Genomic DNA, 20645 nt, shown 5'->3' with positions numbered 1-20645 from the left:
ATTACTGATATGTATGCAGCTGATCCTGTCTCAGTCAGTGGGCATCTGGCCAAAGTACCCCTGATGTTAGCCTCATATTCAGGCAACTTTCTATGGTTGCCCCCTGCTTCCTAACATCAGCGTGGTAACTCACACATGTATTTTTTTGTGGTAACTCACATATGGAGCCTGTTCTGTCCTACTATAGATCATGTGATCTGTGTGCATTCTATACAAAATGGCTAGCAACAATGTTCCTTGTGAAGGAGCCGGCCTCACCCCATGCACATCAAGGAGTTAAAATAACAACTGGACAGATAAAAATGGTCAGAATTCAATAAATATTTATTAGGCTATAAAACAGATGGTTCAAGAGACCATGCTGAAGGGTTATTAAAACAACAAATACCTTTCCCACATTGCATATAGAATGTCTACCTCTGCAAAGCATTATTTTCACACTGTTCAAACAGACCCCCTTTCAAGACACAAACCAATTAAGATCTGGTTTGGCCAATTAGTATGCGTGGCCAACACACTCAAATTGAGGAGACAATTGACTGTTGAGGATGAAGTTTATGGTAAATGTATAACTATATGGAATAGTTTTAATAATAAACATGTTGGGCCCAATTAACAAAATCCCACATTTAAAAAGGTACAAGTTAAGATTAATTGAATGCAATAAAATGCCATTTTCACATTCTTGTTACCAAAAATGTAGTGAGCAATTTCTGCAAATGTGTCTGGGACACAGGTTGGTGGCACCTTAATTGGGGAGTACAAGCTCGTGGTAATGGCTGGAACAAAATCAGTGGAACGGTATCAAATACCTCAAACACATGGTTTGAAGCCATTATTATGAGCTGTCCTCCCCTCAGCAGCCTCCACTGGTCTGGGCGAACGAAGGCGTGTGTTTATCGAGAGGGTTTGGCTAATGAATCAATTGGGGGAGACTCCAAATCATTCCAACATGGTGATGACAAAGCACAGAGGTGACTCATTGTCTACAAATATGTGTCGTTTCCGGTTCTGACTTCATAGTATCCCAAATGACTCACCTGACTGCATCTCCTAGATCTGACTGTGTGAGTGAGATACAGTGTCACAGAAGCTTTTAATGTGGTGACCACAGAGTACACCCGTCCTTACAATTTGCAAAATGGCATATTTTGTGCCTTTGCCCAGGAAAGAGACCCACTGTGTGATTTTGGAATAGACTCATGTAGATAACTATGAAGGCGAGTGTCTATGCATGCCTCACAACAGAACAGTGGAAAGAAACACCACGTGGCCTCATTGTTACTGTACAGTACACCACATCAAACTCATTCCAGAGTGCCGAGTGTCTGCAGCTTTTCGCTCCACCCTTGTACTTGATTGATGAATTAAGGTCACTAATAAGGAAGGAGCTCCCCTCACCTGGTTGTGTAGGTCTTAAAAAAACAAAAAAATCTGCAGTCACTTGGCCCTCTGTAGAATGAGTTTGACACCCCTGCTGTACAGCATCCAAAGATTAACATTCCCTTAAGGGACTGCCACCCTGTGAATCTTTGGTGCTACTACAATGTCTGTTCTGCTGCTATTTTTCTCTTGCTTGCATCAAGTGCTCCCTCGTGCCATAATTACCAATATACAGTAGAACATATTATTCCAGTAAGGGATGGTGTGCATTAATCTTAATTATGTGTCCCATAGAAAAATGCTACATTTCTGTACCAGAAAATTGTGTTCACATGACAAATAGTAGAAAAAAAAACATATTGCAAAAATAATTTAAGGCCTCTTGTACACAGGTCAACAATAAAACAAGATTAACCTAATGTACCACACATAAACATGACAAAACTGGACATAATGGAATTGACCCAAAGATATGTGTGCAAACATGACACTCATTTATGTGTTTTGGTTGGGTAGGGCTAGTCCATCGATCCTTTTTGTAAGACTCAAGTAAAAACCCATTCCTGAGATCATGAACAACACTGGTAAATCATTCCCACTATTTGAGGCTAGAGCTTCTGAGTAAAATTTAGTTTCTCCCTTCTTCTCCAGGGCCCAGTTTTCCAAAAATGATCTATCTGGATTTAGTCTATCGGATAGTATTAAATGCATAGAAATATAATTAATAGAACAGAAAAATAACTGACTTCAACGGGGACTCCTGCTATATTCATTATATATTTATATTATGCATTTAATCCTAGCTGATAGGCGACATCCAGATTGTCAAAAGTTATCTAACTGGGCCCAGATTATTCTAAACTGATCCCCTCCAGGGGGGGGCCACTACAGTGATGATGCTGCTGCTGCTGAGGAAGATGGTCGCCGTGTTGGCGGGTGTTTGCGTGTGACGAGGCTAAGCACCCGGCGGGTGGTGCTGAGGCGCTCTCGGAGGGTGGTCATGGCCAGGATGCTTAGCTGGGCTCTCTTCTCCAGGGGCAGTACAGCCAGCAGCCACCAACACCATGCAGGACCACTGACACTCCCCTGAGAACACAGAGGCAGAGTGTGGTAGGGTTAGAGAAGATGGGACACAGAATTATTCCATATTACAATCAACAGTGTCTACTGCCAAGTTGCCACTGTTTATTAGTTTAATCAGATTTTATAAAAGGTGAATTCTTAGATGAGCAGATACTGGGATTTAGATTTAGCTGGGTGGATCTATAGGGTCCGATCTTATTCCTGACCAGGCAATGAAACCAGGAAAAACTCGGAACCCTAGTTCTACTGTATGGATCTGCTGACTGTTTCTTACCTGGATGTCACAGTGTTTTACAGGCAGCTTTCCAAAGTGACTGACGATCTGGTTCTTCATGTTGTCTTTGAGGGAGGTGAACCAGGTGCTGGCCTGCTCGTACACACAGTCATGCAGCTTCTGCAGCTCCGCCAGCTCCTCTCCCTCCACCTTCTGGTCCTCCAGGTGCTTTATCTTGGCTGTGTTGTAGCCGTCACGGTGGCCGTGGCTCAGCACCTTGAAGCGGGACACTCCGACCGTGTCGACCACCAAGCGCCCGTCTGGTTGGAACTTCACGTCTTTCACCTCCAACATGCAGCCGTAGTCTGCGAAGCTGTGGTCAGGGAAACGCAGGGTATACAAATGTAGGATCTAATTTTGAGCCAGTTTGCCACAGCAGAAAAATTATTCTGCAAGCAACTGGAAATGGGAATTATTATGTGGATTATAATTCATGGACATTTTTGTAGGGGGTGATAAAGTTTTAGATTAGGGCAAATCAAGTCAAATTTACAAACTTTAGAAGCCTTTTTAAAACTCCAAATACACTACAAGTTTGCATTTCCCGCTGTGCAGGGATATTCTCTGCAACAAAAGAGTGATCAAATTAAGATCCTACATCTGTATTAGCCATTTGCTCACATTAATCTGTTGGAGTGAAAGTGTGGGGGTTAGGCTAGTGTAGTGGAGGTAGTTCACAGAGCTACACCTGTGTGGATGAGTAACTATACCAGAAACCTGTTAGCACTCAGATAAAGTGTATAGGGTATGCTTTAGTTCAGCTGGCTAACATGATCTTGATTTGAGTGGCAAACATAGGTTTGCTACCCTTTTGGTTAAACTAGTGTCAAGGTGTTTTGATGGCTGTGTGTGCACAGGTTAAACTAGTGTCAAAGTGTTTTGATGGCTGTGTGGGCACAGGTGTAAAACCTCCACTCACCCTTTGATGTCATCAGCGATGCACATTCCAAACTGCTTGGTTCCCGTCTCCATAGAGCGTCGGATCATCAGCCTATAACACGGCTCGAAGACTTGCAGGGGGCAGGTGATTGTGGGAAATGCCATGGTGCAGATGAAGATGGGCACTTCCTGGGTCAAGCTGCAGAGAGAATAAAACGTGGGTTAAACCACTAAATATGATATTCTGCCCAAATAATATTGTATCATAATGATTGATTCTAAAACATTGTCAGACATTTTGTTTTGAGAAGGGGTTAGGGGCTGAAATGTGATGAGGCCTGACTCACTTTGACAGCTCTGCTATTTCTTCCTGGTGTACCTTGCTCCTCTCAGCCAGCTCCTCAGACAGGTAGCGCTGCAGCACCTCCTCCATCAGCAGGGTCTTATGGTACCCTCTAGTGGCCAGGTACTGAAATTACAACAGGTTCAATTAGATAACAAGGGAAATTTGGGTCATAACTACTTTCTTAACTCCTGTTGTCTTTCAGTAATAGGTATTCATTTCCAATAGTAGTGAAGACTGGTCTGTGTGGTGACTATTTACCTCTGTAATGTTCTCTTTACACAGGGGGCAGTTGGGGTTGTGGTCCAGACAGCGCTCAAGACACTTCATGCAGAAGGTGTGTCCACAGGGGGTGGTGACTGGCTCGTAGAACAGCCTGGAGAAAAGGCATGGGGGAGGGATGTTTTAATAACTACGTAGGGAGAACTGGACCTACAGACAGGGTGTGTGTGTGTGTGTGTGTGTGTTTGACTTACCTCATACAAACAGAGCAGTCCATGTCAGAGCTATCCAGGAGCTGAGGGGACACCTCTCTCCTCTCACTGCAACAAGCAGCAGGCATCTGGGATGAGCTTGACTCATCTGAACACAAGACTCAAACAAATACATTGACATTATATTATTGCTGAGGTTTCTATACGTTTCTAATGATTTCATTCACGCAACACAAAGATACTTTGTAAGATTTTTGTTCAGTACTATTACTTTAAAATTCTACTTTTTGGCAACGATAAATAATTACCAAATGGAATGGGAGGGGTTGGATTGGGTACCTTTTCTGGGGAGCTTGTTGGGGGGTGCAGAGCCTTGGGGCTCGTCTGAGAACTTCCTCTTTAGGCCAGGGGGGAGAGGTAAGGCAGCCACGACAGAAGCTAGGGTCTTGGAATCCTCACATGAGGACTTGGTCTCTGCCCCAGTGTCAGACAAACTGTCTCTACGGCCAATAGGGGTTTGGCTCCATCTACGAGGGGTGGAATGGAGGGAGCCGAGGAGAAGGGAGGCTGGTTTGAGGTAGGGGGTGGGGCCTGTTTGGTGGGGGTGGGGTGATGACGTGGGGAGACCGTCCGTCTTGAACACAGAGAACATCTCACTCAGCATCTACAGGGGGAAAGAGACATAAGACAGTGACTGGCAGTTATCGCAGTCAATCGGGCACACAAGTAGTTGTGTAACTGGTTTGGTGAACTAACTTCAATGCTATAGAAACACAGTGGAGTCGCTTAACTTTTGCGTTTCCAGCTTGACTGACGTCCAGTCTGGCTTCAGAGCCAGACAGTAGAAGTATTCTTGCAGGGCCTCTTCATTATAACCGGCTTTGTTCAGAGCCAGGGCCTTCACGTAGTGAGCCTGAGAACACAAAACCCAAGTACCACAGCAGGTTTTTATTTTTATTTTATTTCACCTTTATTTAACCAGGTAGGCTAGTTGAGAACAAGTTCTCATTTGCAACTGCGACCTGGCCAAGATAAAGCATAGCAGTGTGAGCATACAACAAAGAGTTACACATGGAGTAAACAATTAACAAGTCAATAACACAGTAGAAAACGAAGGGGGGGTCTATATACAATGTGTGCAAAAGGCATGAGGAGGTAGGCAAATAATTACAATTTTGCAGATTAACACTGGAGTGATAAAAGATCAGATGGTCATGTACAGGTAGAGATATTGGTGTGCAGAAGAGCAGAAAAGTAAATAAATAGAAACAGTACGGGGATGAGGTAGGTGAAAAGGGTGGGCTATTTACCAATAGACTATGTACAGCTGCAGCGATCGGTTAGCTGCTCAGATAGCTGATGTTTGAAGTTGGTGAGGGAGATAAAAGTCTCCAACTTCAGCGATTTTTGCAATTCGTTCCAGTCACAGGCAGCAGAGTACTGGAACGAAAGGCGGCCAAATGAGGTGTTGGCTTTAGGGATGATCAGTGAGATACACCTGCTGGAGCGCGTGCTACGGATGGGTGTTGCCATCGTGACCAGTGAGCTGAGATAAGGCGGAGCTTTACCTAGCATAGACTTGTAGATGACCTGGAGCCAGTGGGTCTGGCGACGAATATGTAGCGAGGGCCAGCCGACTATAGCATACAAGTCGCAGTGGTGGGTAGTATAAGGTGCTTTAGTGACAAAACGGATGGCACTGTGATAGACTGCATCCAGTTTGCTGAGTAGAGTGTTGGAAGCCATTTTGTAGATGACATCGCCGAAGTCGAGGATCGGTAGGATAGTCAGTTTTACTAGGGTAAGCTTGGCGGCTTGAGTGAAGGAGGCTTTGTTGCGGAATAGAAAGCCGACTCTTGATTTGATTTTCGATTGGAGATGTTTGATATGAGTCTGGAAGGAGAGTTTGCAGTCTAGCCAGACACCTAGGTACTTATAGACGTCCACATATTCTAGGTCGGAACCATCCAGGGTGGTGATGCTAGTCGGGCATGCAGGTGCAGGCAGCGACCGGTTGAAAAGCATGCATTTGGTTTTACTAGCGTTTAAGAGCAGTTGGAGGCCACGGAAGGAGTGTTGTATGGCATTGAAGCTTGTTTGGAGGTTAGATAGCACAGTGTCCAAAGACACTGTGCTATTAACTTACACAAAAACATTTGGGTAAATGTGTTAATGTCAGGAAACAGTTGAGTGTTTCCTTACCTTGGGAGAGAGGGGCGTCAGTCGACACATGGCGTCTCCATCCTGTAGGGCCTGTCTGAAGTTGCTCATCTCCATATGCAGCTCTGCCCGTCGGCCCAGCAGCCTACACATAGAAGGGGCTGTGAGGAGAGAACATGATGCAAACATTAGCTAAGAGTCAGATTCAGCTTAAGTTATTCACATATCTCCAGCACCCTCCATTGCTCGTGTTCAGTACCTTAAAAACCAGTATAAAACCAGGCTGTATGGGTTTGAAGACAGTTAATTATTAGTTTGTCATTGAGATGTCATTACTTGACAGCTTTACCTGTATTCATTACCCTTTCAAGGGAATTGTCAAAGGGTAATGTGTTACCTACATATTCAACCTATAAACAGTTACGCAAATGATGACAAGCTGTAAGTAGAGCAGAATATTATTTCAGAAGATCCAGGTCATATGGAACTAGTTCTGGGCTAGGGCATGAGTTGAAACAGTTCCACCATTCCTGCCCTCAGAATGTGGCATACCTCTATCCTATTACCTTGCACGCTGAGGTCTACATTACCAATGGGTAGAGATTAGAGAAGGAGTGTCACTTCCAGACGCCCTGTCATTCAATGCTGTGTGTGGGTCAAGACAAAAATGTCTGCCTGTGTCTATAACACCACGATGCATTTGTCTATGCAACGCCTGACTTATTTGGAAAGCCTACCATTGCTACCTATGCATGAAATAATATAAGTAGAAGCTACCTTCTGCCTACTCTGATCCCCAGACTAGAGTTCCCTCAAACTCCACAGGCATTTCTCTACAAACCAGGTCAGCCCATGATTCTTCTGGCTGTGCTATTATGACAAAAGTGCATGACTTTACTTACACAACTCATGCCTTAGCTGAACTTGTCATCATGGTGTGATGCTAATATATCCCAACCTCTATCTGGTATAGTTTGTGTTATGAACATGGCACATGTGGTAATGCACTTATCCCATAACCACTGTTTCCCCTCACCCAATCACTACACTGGTGGCAGTGATAGGATTATACCTGCAGACTGGGGCTGTTCCCCTTCAATCAGTGATGTCAATAACATGGCTTTGACCTTACGGGTTGACATAACGTATTACAAACCTATGCATTTCACTGACGTGGCTTACGGGCTTTTATTTCAATGTGCACAGAAAGATCATGAGAATAGAATGATGATGCAATGTTAAAGGGACAATCTTCAGTTGCTACATTCATTTTTGGACTTAACATTTATGTTATGCACCCATTGATTCTTAGAATAGAACTTAAAATGGCTCATGGCCTTTTTTCAACCGTTATCAGAAGCCAAAATGTAAGCTTGTTTAACTGCAATGTTAGTTCTATGAATTGGAGTGGTTACCTTTCTCCAACCCCATCCCTCAGCTTTTTACTAAAAGTGTCGCTGAATACGCTTAGTCTCAACTGCGGATTTTCCCTTTAATTAAATACGTTTTTATTTTACCCTACCTTTTTCAAGAGCGTTGTTGTATTTTTCAAGAGCGTTGATAAAGCCACGTTCGTTCCGCATTCTATCCCCTTCAAGCCAGCATCGTCTTGCTTCACTCTCTGCGCAAAACCATTTATCCAACAGGCCTCTGAGTACTACATTCACTTTAAAACAGATTGGTTTTAATTGTCTACTTGTTTCGTTCAGTTTGTAACGACATAATTCACATTCTTTGATACAGTCATCCTCAATGCATGGTTTGCAGAATGTATGGCCGCATTCCAAAGTTGTTGGCTCGATTAACAAGCACTTGCAAAGCCGACATGAGAACAGGTCCAACGAATGCTCATCCTCGAAAACCCTATCTGAGTCTGTGCATTCTTTTAGGCATTCTTTTACGCGTAAAGTGTGCGCAATACAGTCAACGAGAGACCCTAGTTCATTTGGTCTTAACCTGTCCAAGTTGGCGGCGGTACAGTATGATTCCAGAGCGTCCGCTACCCGCCCTGCCCGGCTGAGCGCGTCCGCTTTCAGGAGGCAGAGGCTCCGGTCCGGGTGTCGGAGGTCCGCCAACTGGGAGCTGTAGATCTCAGCAAGGAGGTTGAAGTCCCCAGCAACGAAGGCTTCCCGTGCAACTGACAGCATTTCTGGACTCAACCACGCAGCAGCAGTATTGTCGTGGATAAAATAATCCAAGTGGTTTTCCAAACGAACATCCATATCATTGAAGTCTATAACATCTGTATAACCAAAAAAAATGAATGATTTGGTCGATAAAGACAGACCGAGAATTGACTTCGTCCAATCACTGGTTGTTTTTTTAATGTGACCTGCTACACTGAAAGTTTGTATAACCTCCCGAATTAGGATACACGCGATTGGAATTCTAAATGCTTATGGGGCTTCAAATTAATCAACGCATAATAAATAAATAAACCGTCAACCTAATTTTACTGTGACCTAGGTGAATGCGCCGCGTTTGGTAATGGCACGTGACTTCAATGGAGCGCCCCCATTGGTGTGTTGTGTTTTTTCCCCCCTTGTGTTATATGGTTCGTTTTGTAACGGACAGGAGGTTGTGTAAGTGAACATGAATGATGTATGGAAAGGTCCGTTTCTTGAAGATTATGACATGGATACTTATAACTTATAACTAAGATAAAGCTCCTTTTTTTTAGAGCCGAGGCGTATAATGCAAAGGGTCTATATTCGTCCAAAGTAGCTAACACAGCCTTGATCAAGATTATTTTAAAAAATTATGTAAGCATTTTTTTTATTACATTTTTTTAACATACACAAGAAATAGTGGGTCACTGAAAGATTATAGACTAAACATAATGGTTATTTATTTATCAGACGTCATTATTCATGAAAAAATAGATGTAGCTATTGATAGGCTAATGACAGTTACTGCGTTTGTCAAAGCTTAACTCAAATCAAAATGTATTGGTCACATGCACATATGTTATTGCGGGTGCAGCGAAATGCTTGTGTTCCTCGCTCCAACAGTGCAGCAGTATCCAACAATTCCCACAAATCTAAAAGTAAAAGAACGTAATTCAAAAATATATAGATATTAGGACGAGCAATGTCGGAGTGGCATTGACTAAAATACAGTAGAGCACAGTGTATAGATATGAAACGAGTAAAACAGTATGTCAACATTATTCAAGTGACTAGCGTTCCATTATTAAAGTTACCAGTGAGTCCTTGTCTATGTACAAGGTGCAGGGTTTAGTAACCGGGTGGTAGCCGGCTAGTTAAAGGGAAATCTATGTTAGAACACCAATGTCTATATATTGGAGGCTGTTATGTATTTTTTATTTTTTTTCATTGAACTTTTATTCATACTAGTTATTCTCTAAAAATAGATCTATTTAAGATGAGGATTACTTTATTGGTCCATTTACTATCTGAGCAAATGCAATTTTTTAGTTGTTGCATATCCCATTAACCCCGAAAGACAAACACATACTTTTTTGCACTAAATCTTGCACTGACTATGCGCACGCACACTAGACTCTACCCACACACAAAACGTACTTATACTGACAAACCAACACACACAGCATCCGCACACATGCATACTGACGCCACACACCCCATTCACACTCACCACATACGCTGCTGCTACAGTCTTATCTATCACGTTGCCTAGGCACTTTACCCCTACCTATATGTACATAGCTACCTCAATTACCTCGTACCGCTACACATCGACTCGGTACTGGTACTCCCTGTATATAGCCATGTTACTTTTGCTCGTTATTGTTATTCACTGTGTATTTATTCCTTGTGTCACTATTTCTATATATAGGTATGTTTTTATCTTTATCTTAACTCTGCATTGCTGCATTGCCAGTTGGTCCAAGCATGCTTTGAGTACATGTCTTGGTAATCCGTCTGGCCCCCGAAGCTTTGTGAATATTGACCTGTTTAAAGGTCTTGCTCACATCGGCTATAGAGAGCGTGATCACACAGTCATCCGGAACAGCTGGTGCTCTCATGCATGCTTCAGTGTTGCTTGCCTCGAAGCGAGCATAAAAGGCATTTCGCCCATCTGGTAGGCTCACGTCACTGGGCAGCTCGCGGCTGGGTTTCCCTTTGGAGTCCGTAATATTTTTCAAGCCCTGCCACATCCGACGAGTGTCAGAGCCAGTGTAGTAGGATTCAGTCTTAGTCCTATATTGACCCTTTGCCTGTTTGATGGTTTGTCTGAGGGCATAGCGGGATTTCTTATAATTTGGCCGGATTAGTGTTCTGCTCCTTGAAAGCGTCAGCTCTAGCCTTTAGCTCAGTGCAAATGTTGCCTGTAATCCATGGCTTCTGGTTAGGGAATGTACGTACGGTCACTGTGGGGACGACGTCATTGATGCACTTATTGATGAAGCCGGTGACTGAGGTGGTATACTCCTCAATGCCATTGGATGATTTTTTAAACATTTATTTAACCTTTATTTAAATTGAATTCTTGAACATATTCCAGTCTGTGCTAGCAAAACAGTCCTGTAGCGTAGCACCCGCGTCATTTACATTTTTTATTTAACTAGGCAAGTCATCTGCCCTCTTCCGTATAGTGCGAGTTACTGGTACATCCTGCTTTAGTTTTTGCTTATAAGCAGGAGTCAGGAGGATATTATTGTGGTCAGATTTTCCAAATGGAGGGCGAGGGAAAACGTTGTATGGGTCTCTGTGTAAAGATGTTTGAGAGTTTTTTCCCTCTGGTTGCACATATGACATGCTGGTAGAAATTAGGTAAAACTGATTTAAATTTGCCTACATTATAGCCACTAGGAGTGCCGCTACTGGATGAGCATTTTCTTGGTCGCTTATGGCCTTATACAGCTTGTTGAGTGCAGTTTTAGTGCCAGCATCGGTTTGTGGTGGTAAATAGATGGCTAAGAATAATATAGATAGTAGATAGTGTGGTCTACAGCTTATCATGAGGTATTCTACCTCAGGCGAGCAATACTTTGAGACTTCTTTAATATTAGACAAAGCACACCAGCAGTTATTGACAAATAGACACCCCCCCACCCCTCGTCTTACAAGACGTAGCTACTCTGTCCGGCCGATGCACAGTGAAGCCAGCCAGGTCTATATTATCTGTGTTGTCTTTTAGCCACATCTCGGTGAAACATTAGATATTACAGTTTCATGTCACGTTGGTAGGACAGTCTTAATCGTAGATCGTCCAGTTTGTTTTCCAATGATTGCACGTTGGCCAATAATACAGAGGGTAGTGGTGGTTTACCTACTCGTCGGCAAATTCTTACAAGGCAATCCGCCCACTTTTTAGGGTCTCATCCCCATCCCTCGCCCATACCCGGGCGCGAACCAGGGACCCTCTGCACTCATCAACAACAGTCACCCACGAAGCATTGTTACCCATCGCTCCACAAAAGCCACAGCCCTTGCAGAGCAAGGGGAACCACTACTTCAAGGTCTCAGAGCAAGTGACGTCACCGATTGAAACGCTTTTTAGCACGCACCACCGACTAGCTAGCTGTTTCACATCCGTTACTCCGTATCTCCGTACTGTTTCAGTACATGATTCTTGCGTAACGTAAACTCACGTAAACTCTTACATCGCCTTGGTCCGTACAATTGCCCTTATTTTAGCGCCCCAAAAACATAATACTTCCAGATCCACTGTAATGTCAATACCATACCGTCGGGTCTTTTTTTTAAATGGCGGGTGGGGAAGCGAAACTAATGTATGATAGTGAGATGGAGAGATGTAGTGTGGGAAAATTGCTTTTTTTCACTCGATCTGTCCAACTTATCACCTTATCGCCTCTAAAATGTAAATAAAACACTAAAGAGTTTATATATTGTGTCATTACATACCTCTTTGAAGCTTTGTGTCGAATTTGAATCGGGTTTTTAGGGCGGTGCTAAAGTGATCTTAGAAGTAAACAGCGCCTTTGAGAATTATGATCGCATGCAATGATGATGAAAAAAAATGACAAGGGATTTCTTGTTTTTAAAAGGATGATAGAAGTGCTACACCTGGTGGAGAGAGATTGTAAGACAGAAATAGTTGCTTTATGCTTGCTGTGAGTTACGACATGACATGTCAAGATGTAACGGAGGGACCGTTTTTTAACTTTTCTCCAATACTATAGAGCCATTACCATACCATGTAGATCAACGCTTGAATAGAAACCCAGTTCACACCCCCGATTTTGACGTCAACACAGTCGCTCCAGTCCCATTAGTTTTCTTTGTAGCCTCTTTTGAATGTTGCGGTTGCGCACATTTGTACGGAATGGGGTGAGTTTATGTTAGGTGGTAAAAAAAAAGCATATTTTGCAAAGGATGGTTTTCTGGTCAGTGTCAGACTTTTCATACCCAAACCACGTCCATGCGACCGAAGTAGCTCCTCTTTTAGGTATGAACTCCGTATCTCCGTGCTCTGTTTCACTTTCACTCTCCTCCATGTTTGTTTGTGTTGCAAATTTCCTTCCACGTGGCCACACAACACGCAAAGCGTCGTCCAATTGACAAAAAATATTACGGTAAAGAGTGTGATTTTAGACACAACGAAATAAACGATAGTGCCAAATATGAAATGATAGAAAAACGTCTATCGTCACACGATATATATCGTCATATCGCCCAGCCCTATGGATTAGTGCTATCCGGGATCCTTGGGACGTCCCTACCCATAAACCCTTAACTAACCATAACCATAACCATTTAAAATGGGGTAAGGATGTCCCAATGCTTCTGGGTTGCAAGGACCTATTTATCAGGTTGCAAAATATAACTTCGTCCCTGGGTGGGCTCGAACCACCAACCTTTAGATTAACAGTCTAACGCGCTAGCCGATTGCGCCACAGAGACGTTTCCACCATGTTTATGTGACCATTATTAAGAATGTCACAGTCCCCGTGCCAGACCACTTCATTCTTGGGGTGCTTTTCAATGCTAAGTGACACTCTTTGCAGCTCGGCAGCACCCATAGTAGGCTGAGCTAATGAGAGATCAGTGTCAATATATATCCTGAGACTAAATGAAATACAAATCACCCCTTACCTGCGCTCTCTAAACTCTAACAAATATCTGAGTCACCCAATTTCGGAAGATGCAGATTTTTAGCATGTTTCCTTCTAAGAGGTTTCACCGTCTCTGTGGCGCAATCGGCTAGCGCGTTAGACTGTTAATCTAAAGGTTGGTGGTTCGAGCCCACCCAGGGACGATTTCATTTAGTTTTCTCCTTGAATGTGTGGTTCCGACAAAATACAACGAAGTTAACTGACAACATGCTGGAGATTCATCAACCATTTTGCAAACCTCTTTCCCTAAACACATATACTGGTACTTTACTGCCATAACAGAATTAGTGCTGTTCCATCTACAATAATCTCCGCGCCCAGAACAGAGAGAGCCGGGAGACTAACGTCTGCCATAACTCCTGTGAAAAGTACTCTCAATTATACTTTCATTTTAGTAAAATACATTTTACACAAATTTCAAGAACACTTCCTCTTCGCTGCTGTCCCTACAAAAAAAAAGATGTGCGCCCAACGTGGGGCTCGAACCCACGACCCTGAGATTAAGAGTCTCATGCTCTACCGACTGAGCTAGCCGGGCACTGAGATTCACGGCCTTTCTCAGAGCTTAAAACGTATCGCCACATCAGTGACTCCTACTTCAACAATAAAAGAGCAACATGGATGGAGCCTGGCCACAAAGAAGAGAGAGCTAGTTGGGACAAATGGCAGGACACCATAACACGGGATCCCAGCACAAAAGATTGGTGGCACCTTAAATGGGGAGGACGGCTCGTGGTAATGGCTGGAGCGGAATCAGTGGAACGGTATCAAACACATGGTTTCTACGTGTTTGATGCCATTCCATTGGCTCCTCCCATGGTAGCCTCCACTGGATCCCAGTTTCAACTACTCTACCACTGTCAAACACAGAGACACACACAAAGTGATAATTCTCCATAAACATGATTCAAAATAGAATATTGTAAATTGTATAAAAATCGCATCTCAACCGTAAAATTACAACAAAAGATGTCTGCCCCGTGTGAGGCTCGAACTCACGACCTTCAGATTATGAGACTGACGCGCTGCCTACTGCGCCAACGAGGCCTGAAAACCATTCACAAATAACATGATTTTTAACTGCTCCTGTTCGTACAGTACTGTTCACGTGCATTTTATTAAGCTAACAAGGTTGTTAAAACACCCTAAACATAACACTGTATAGCCCCATTCAAGTAAACTTGCAGTAGCCCCCACTGGTAACACAGAAGCGCAGCAAGGATAGACCATAAAGAATGATAGAGGACTCATCATTGTAGCTGTCCTATTGGGGCTGGCCAACTCCAGTCCTCGGGGACCTGATTGGTGTCACACTTTTTCTCCATCCCTAGTAAACACAGCTGTTTAATCAAATTGCATTCTAAACTGAAGATCATGATTAGGTGATTATTAGAGTCAGGTGTGTTAGCTGGGGCTTGGTCAAAACTGTGACAGCAGTCAGGCCCCAGAGGACTGGAATTGCACAATACAGGGCAGCGCCATTTATATCTGGGTTGCATCCGGTTTATACAGACCAACATCGCATCATCACGTCATCCAAAAACATAGCAGACACTGGATGAATATAAAAAAAGAGTTCATATCTTTGGCTGAAAGTGACGGGGGAAAAAACATTTGGCCTCAGCGACAATTATTTTAATAATTCAATGGATGGTTTGTTCACAAAGGGGATGACTAAAGTGTTATTATTCTGAATTTTCAAATCTGACTTCTCTATGTGGCCTTCTATGGAATTTGGCTTTCTGGGCCGGCAGCGCCATTGCGGCCATCTCCATTTTGAAGTAATCCATTTTCTTATTCTACTACTTCTATGAGCTGGTAAACAAACTAAAAAGGGTTCATTTGCATACTGCCACCTGGAGTGTGCCATTTGAATAGGTATAAAGTCGTGGTTGACATTTTACTGCCACCTGCAGTTATGGAATGTTTGCTCATGAGTATAACTAATTGGATTATCCCTCCGAATTACCCAAATGGAATTATGTGATCCTTCCTTAACCCATTGGAAGCCCCACCCAGTTGACTACTTCAAAATGATGTAAGTCTCAATGGCACCACCCATGCTAAAACTGGCTTTTGGGCACTAGAGCCCTCTACAATTCTCTATGGGATAGACAATGGAGGGTCAATACAATGGAAATGAATGGTGCAGTGGTGGGCCACAAAACATATAAACCGCATGGCTTACCATTTATACTGCCTTGAGTGAGAGTTGCTAATGCAGAACAGAACACAGCCTCGACTTCTCTCGCCAAGGCCAAACTGTCAATATGAGCAGAACACAGCCTCGACTTCTCTCGCCAAGGCCAAACTGTCAATATGAGCAGAACACAGCCTCGACTTCTCTCGCCAAGGCCAAACTGTCAATATGAGCAGAACACAGCCTCGACTTCTCTCGCCAAGGCCAAACTGTCAATATGAGCAGAACACAGCCTCGACTTCTCTCGCCAAGGCCAAACTGTCAATATGAGCAGAACACAGCCTCGACTTCTCTCGCCAAGGCCAAACTGTCAATATGAGCAGAACACAGCCTCGACTTCTCTCGCCAAGGCCAATCTGTTAATATGAGCAGAACACAGCCTCGACTTCTCTCGCCAAGGCCAAACTGTCAATATGAGCAGAAGACAGCCTCGACTTCTCTCGCCAAGGCCAATCTGTCAATATGAGCAGAACACAGCCTCGACTTCTCTCGCCAAGGCCAAACTGTCAATATGAGCAGAACACAGCCTCGACTTCTCTCGCCAAGGCCAAACTGTCAATATGAGCAGAACACAGCCTCGACTTCTCTCGCCAAGGCCAAACTGTTAATATGAGCAGAAAAAGAGACAGAATACTGTCTGTAATAAACCAAAAACATATCTGAAAATACCAGATTGTAAGCCTAAATAAATATATGCCTACATATTTTACATACAATCCAATGTCCATTTTCATGAGACTCAGAACGAGAAACAGTTGGCCCATGCATGCTTTTTTTGGGCTGCGCACATGGAATCCACGTGGACAGCTAAGAGACTCCTGAACCCTGCACCATTTCAAAGAAACAAACATACTCCCATACTTTTACAAAAACACCTTTTTCTTACTACCAGGAGGCAAATATGCACAAGCCAGCTGTGCTGTTTTTCCTGAACTTCTCATATAGCCCTGCAACTCCTTTAATGGCTTTTAATTTCTTGGACATAAATAAAATACTACTACTATATTACTAGTGATGTATCGGTTTATTTTCCGTGTGTAATACCAGATAGTTTAATAACAGCTTGTAGCCGAGCATAGCCGACTCCAATCCATAGGATGCATTTCAAATTTAAAGTATGCAACAAATGTAAAAACGTTAGAGCCGAAGAATAATTACATAATATTTTTGTCAGTACACAAATCTCTTTCGCAAGCTTACCTGTTAAACTGACGTCACTCCTCTGAAAATTATACGACACGTGATTAGCATAATTTAACTACTATCATGAGGGGACACAAGACTCAAATCAAACACTCCTGGAGAGAAAATTGTATCGCCCGAACAGGGACTTGAACCCTGGACCCTCAGATTAAAAGTCTGATGCTCTACCGACTGAGCTATCCGGGCTCAATTCTATGCAAGGGGAACTGCTATTATACATTGTCAGTGCTAGAAACTATGGTCTGTTTTTGTCAGAATTGTAACCAATCCAAACACTGGAATTAACTGCTCCTCTCAGCAGATGGGTGGGACTGGAGGACAGGAGTCAGTGTTGAGTGGGAGTGGCCTGTCACCTGGTGGTGTTAAAAGTCTGATGCTCTACCGACTGAGCTATCCGGGCTCAATTCTATGCAAGGGGAACTGCTATTATACATTGTCAGTGCTAGAAACTATGGTCTGTTTTTGTCAGAATTGTAACCAATCCAAACACTGGAATTAACTGCTCCTCTCAGCAGATGGGTGGGACTGGAGGACAGGAGTCAGTGTTGAGTGGGAGTGGCCTGTCACCTGGTGGTGTAGTCTTACCTGGTCTGGCTGGTCAGTTACATCTGGTTTTTGTAGCCACCTTTTGCCTTGACAACTTTGCACACTCTTGGCATTCTCTCGACCAACTTCATGACGTAGTCACCTGGAAATCTGTCCTTTGGTCTGATAAATCCACATTGGAAATTTTTGGTTCCAACCGCGATGTCTTTGTGAGACACAGACTAGGTGAACGGATTATTTCTGATCGTGTGATTCCCACCATGAAGCACGGAGGAGGAGGTGGGTTGGTGCGAGGATGCTTTGCTGGTGACACTGTCAGTTATTTATTTAGAATTCAAGGCACACTTAACCAGCATGGCAACCACAGCATTCTGCAGTGATACGTCATCCTATCTGGTTTTGTACTTAGTGGGACTATCATTTGTTTTTCAACAGGACAATGACCCAAAGCACACCTCAAAGCTATTTGACCAAGAAGGAGAGTGAATACCTGGCCTCCACAATCACCAGAACCTCAACCCAATTGCAATTTAATACTGGGTGTCCTTAATGTTTTGTACACTGTGTATATTTATATTCCGGTCTCTGACATGGCTCGTTCTGATATTTCTTCATTTTTTTATGAGACTACATGTGTATTGTTTTTTTTTACTAAGCATAACTGCACTGTTGGAGCTAGAAACAAGCATTTCGCTGCACCTGAAATAACATCTGCAAATCTGTGTATGGACCAATAAACTTTGACTTGAAGATTGTTGCAACACCATATGCAGAACAATACAGCCAGTGGTTCTCAATCCTGGTCCTGGGGACCCAAAATGGTGCACATTTTGTGCTGTTTTTCCCCTGCATTCAAGACTGAGTCCTTGTCTAGGCCTGCAACTCAGTTCATTCATTAATTTCTTGTACATAAAAAAATGTATTGGCTACAATATTATTAGTAATGTATCCGCTTATTATCCATGTGTAATAGCAGATCGCTTAACCATTTGTAGGCGAGCATAGCCAACTCCGATTCATAGTCCCAATACGAGGTCAGCCATTGGCCTACTTGCATACCTGTCGTTCATCTGACATGAACCCCCTTGGTAAGGTATATACTTCAAATTTAAAGTATGCAAAAGTATGTAACAACAAATGTATAAACTTCAGAACCGAGGACGAATTACATCTTGTTTTTTTTCAGTGCACAGATCTCTTTTGCAAGCTTACCTGTTCAACAGAGGTCACTCTTCTCTGAAAATTGTACGGCAGGTGATTTGCATAATTGAACTACCTATTATGATTGGTTATACGATTCTAAAACACCTGGAGAGAAAACGCTATCGCCCGAACAGGGACTTGAACCCTGGACCCTCAGATTAAAAGTCTGATGCTCTACCGACTGAGCTATCCGGGCTCTTGTAGGCATAATTGCCATTATATATCAAATCCAACGGTTGAAACTCTCCGAAATTATGACGGACATAAATACTGGAACTGTCTGCTCCTTTTAGCACTTTGATGAGCGGGATAGGAGTCAATGTTGACACTGATGTGTGGGACAGGACAGTAGTCATTGTTGAGGGGAGTAGCCTGCCACCTGGTGGTGTAGTCTTGACTGGTCAATTGTTTTGTGGGATACTTGTGAATAAGGGAAAGTTGTTGATGATAGATTAACCGGTAAATACTATATCGATAGACTTTTATTATGATTGCTAAATACTGTTCAATTTAAACACTTGCACCCAAATCCCACCTTCGCCAAAACACTTGTAAACATTGGACTATAAATTGTACCTTCCTTGTATGTGGGTGGCTTGGGGTTAAACGCCCCGCTCCTGTAATTCTCACACAAACCACTTTATGTCTCCCAAAAGTGTTCGACACTTACCTTGGGTGCCACTAGTCTTGCTCAACTAAAAATGCCATCTGTCTCATCTCAACTTTTATTAAGTCACTCAAACAAAACGGTTTTGAGGTTGCATTGATCAAATATTTTGTCATGTAGGAAAAGTGATATACCTTTTTATATATACCAGTAGGGGAGCCTAAATATAACTAATCCACTTGATTAGAGATTATCTTTTTTATCAGTTTTTATTTTATTTTAAGTGAGTATGTTTGGGACAAAATGCCCCAAGACAATCGATGCAAGTCAATGCTACCTCCTGTATATATTAGCATTTACCAAATAATTTCCAAAACATCTGTAAGTAACTTCTTTGAGTTACCCAATCAATTTGAGATGTTTTAGGATTACTTGGACAGGAAGGGTGGAAATAAAAAGTACATCAAAGTACATCAAAACCTCATCATAAAACAGGTTTCCATCCAATTTGGTGATAGATTTTCATGTGAATATTCTAAAACACACATAAAAACAATATGAGCATTTTCCCACCAGAGATGTGTTTCCATGATATTGACTTGTTGCAGATTAAAGGTTCTGCGTGATGACATAGTGCACATAAAGTACATGATATTGACTTGTTGCAGATTAAAGGTTCCGCGTGATGACATAGTGCACATAAAGTACATGATATTGACTTGTTGCAGATTAAAGGTTCCGCGTGATGACATAGTGCACATAAAGTACATGATATTGACTTGTTGCAGATTAAAGGTTCCGCGTGATGCCATAGTGCGCATAAAGTACATGATATTGACTTGTTGCAGATTAAAGGTTCCGCGTGATGACATAGTGCACATAAAGTACATGATATTGACTTGTTGCAGATTAAAGGTTCCGCGTGATGACATAGTGCACATAAATTACATGATATTGACTTGTTGCAGATTAAAGGTTCCGCGTGGTGACGTAGTGCACATAAAGTACATGATATTGACTTGTTGCAGATTAAAGGTTCCGCGTGGTGACGTAGTGCACATAAAGTACATGATATTGACTTGTTGCAGATTAAAGGTTCCGCGTGATGACGTAGTGCACATAAAGTACATGACATTGACTTGTTGCAGATTAAAGGTTCCGCGTGGTGACATAGTGCACATAAAGTACATGATATTGACTTGTTGCAGATTAAAGGTTCTGCGTGATGACATAGTGCACATAAAATACCTTTTGCTGTTAAATTGCC

At 42.8% G+C, this 20645-nt stretch overlaps 1 protein-coding gene and 5 non-coding genes across 10 annotated transcripts; 1 reads left to right on the top strand and 5 right to left on the bottom strand.

The window, feature by feature from the left end:
- Nucleotides 1-306: 306 nt before the first annotated feature.
- LOC109890576 (LON peptidase N-terminal domain and RING finger protein 2) lies at nucleotides 307-13211 on the bottom strand. Of its 5 annotated transcripts, none has more exons than XM_020482509.2 (10): nucleotides 12701-13211; nucleotides 6599-6717; nucleotides 5187-5309; nucleotides 4736-5060; nucleotides 4439-4556; nucleotides 4224-4338; nucleotides 3967-4088; nucleotides 3660-3818; nucleotides 2741-3053; nucleotides 307-2469 (listed from the first exon to the last, which is right to left on the bottom strand). In XM_020482509.2, the coding sequence occupies exons 2-10, from the start codon at nucleotides 6707-6709 to the stop codon at nucleotides 2269-2271; spliced, it is 1587 nt and encodes a 528-aa protein (XP_020338098.1). In that variant the 5' UTR covers nucleotides 6710-6717; nucleotides 12701-13211; the 3' UTR covers nucleotides 307-2268. The 5 variants fall into 5 exon arrangements, with proteins under 5 accessions (XP_020338098.1, XP_031680147.1, XP_031680145.1 ...); XM_031824287.1 differs by having other exon boundaries at nucleotides 12913-13187; XM_031824285.1 differs by lacking the exon at nucleotides 12701-13211 and adding an exon at nucleotides 8079-9557.
- A 122-nt stretch (nucleotides 13212-13333) lies between these two features.
- trnan-guu (transfer RNA asparagine (anticodon GUU)) lies at nucleotides 13334-13407 on the bottom strand. Its single transcript has one exon. It is a non-coding gene; the product is annotated as a tRNA-Asn (tRNA).
- A 281-nt stretch (nucleotides 13408-13688) lies between these two features.
- Nucleotides 13689-13762, top strand: trnan-guu (transfer RNA asparagine (anticodon GUU)). Its single transcript has one exon. It is a non-coding gene; the product is annotated as a tRNA-Asn (tRNA).
- Nucleotides 13763-14084: 322 nt separating this feature from the next.
- On the bottom strand, nucleotides 14085-14157 carry trnak-cuu (transfer RNA lysine (anticodon CUU)). Its single transcript has one exon. It is a non-coding gene; the product is annotated as a tRNA-Lys (tRNA).
- Nucleotides 14158-17135: 2978 nt separating this feature from the next.
- On the bottom strand, nucleotides 17136-17208 carry trnak-uuu (transfer RNA lysine (anticodon UUU)). The gene has a single exon. It is a non-coding gene; the product is annotated as a tRNA-Lys (tRNA).
- A 1686-nt stretch (nucleotides 17209-18894) lies between these two features.
- On the bottom strand, nucleotides 18895-18967 carry trnak-uuu (transfer RNA lysine (anticodon UUU)). Its single transcript has one exon. It is a non-coding gene; the product is annotated as a tRNA-Lys (tRNA).
- Nucleotides 18968-20645: the final 1678 nt, after the last annotated feature.

The sequence above is a fragment of the Oncorhynchus kisutch genome, linkage group LG5, assembly GCF_002021735.2.
Source record: "Oncorhynchus kisutch isolate 150728-3 linkage group LG5, Okis_V2, whole genome shotgun sequence".
NCBI classification, from domain to species: Eukaryota; Metazoa; Chordata; class Actinopteri; order Salmoniformes; family Salmonidae; genus Oncorhynchus; species Oncorhynchus kisutch.
Note: the sequence above shows the minus strand (reverse complement) of the source record. Positions and strands in the feature narration are given on the sequence as shown.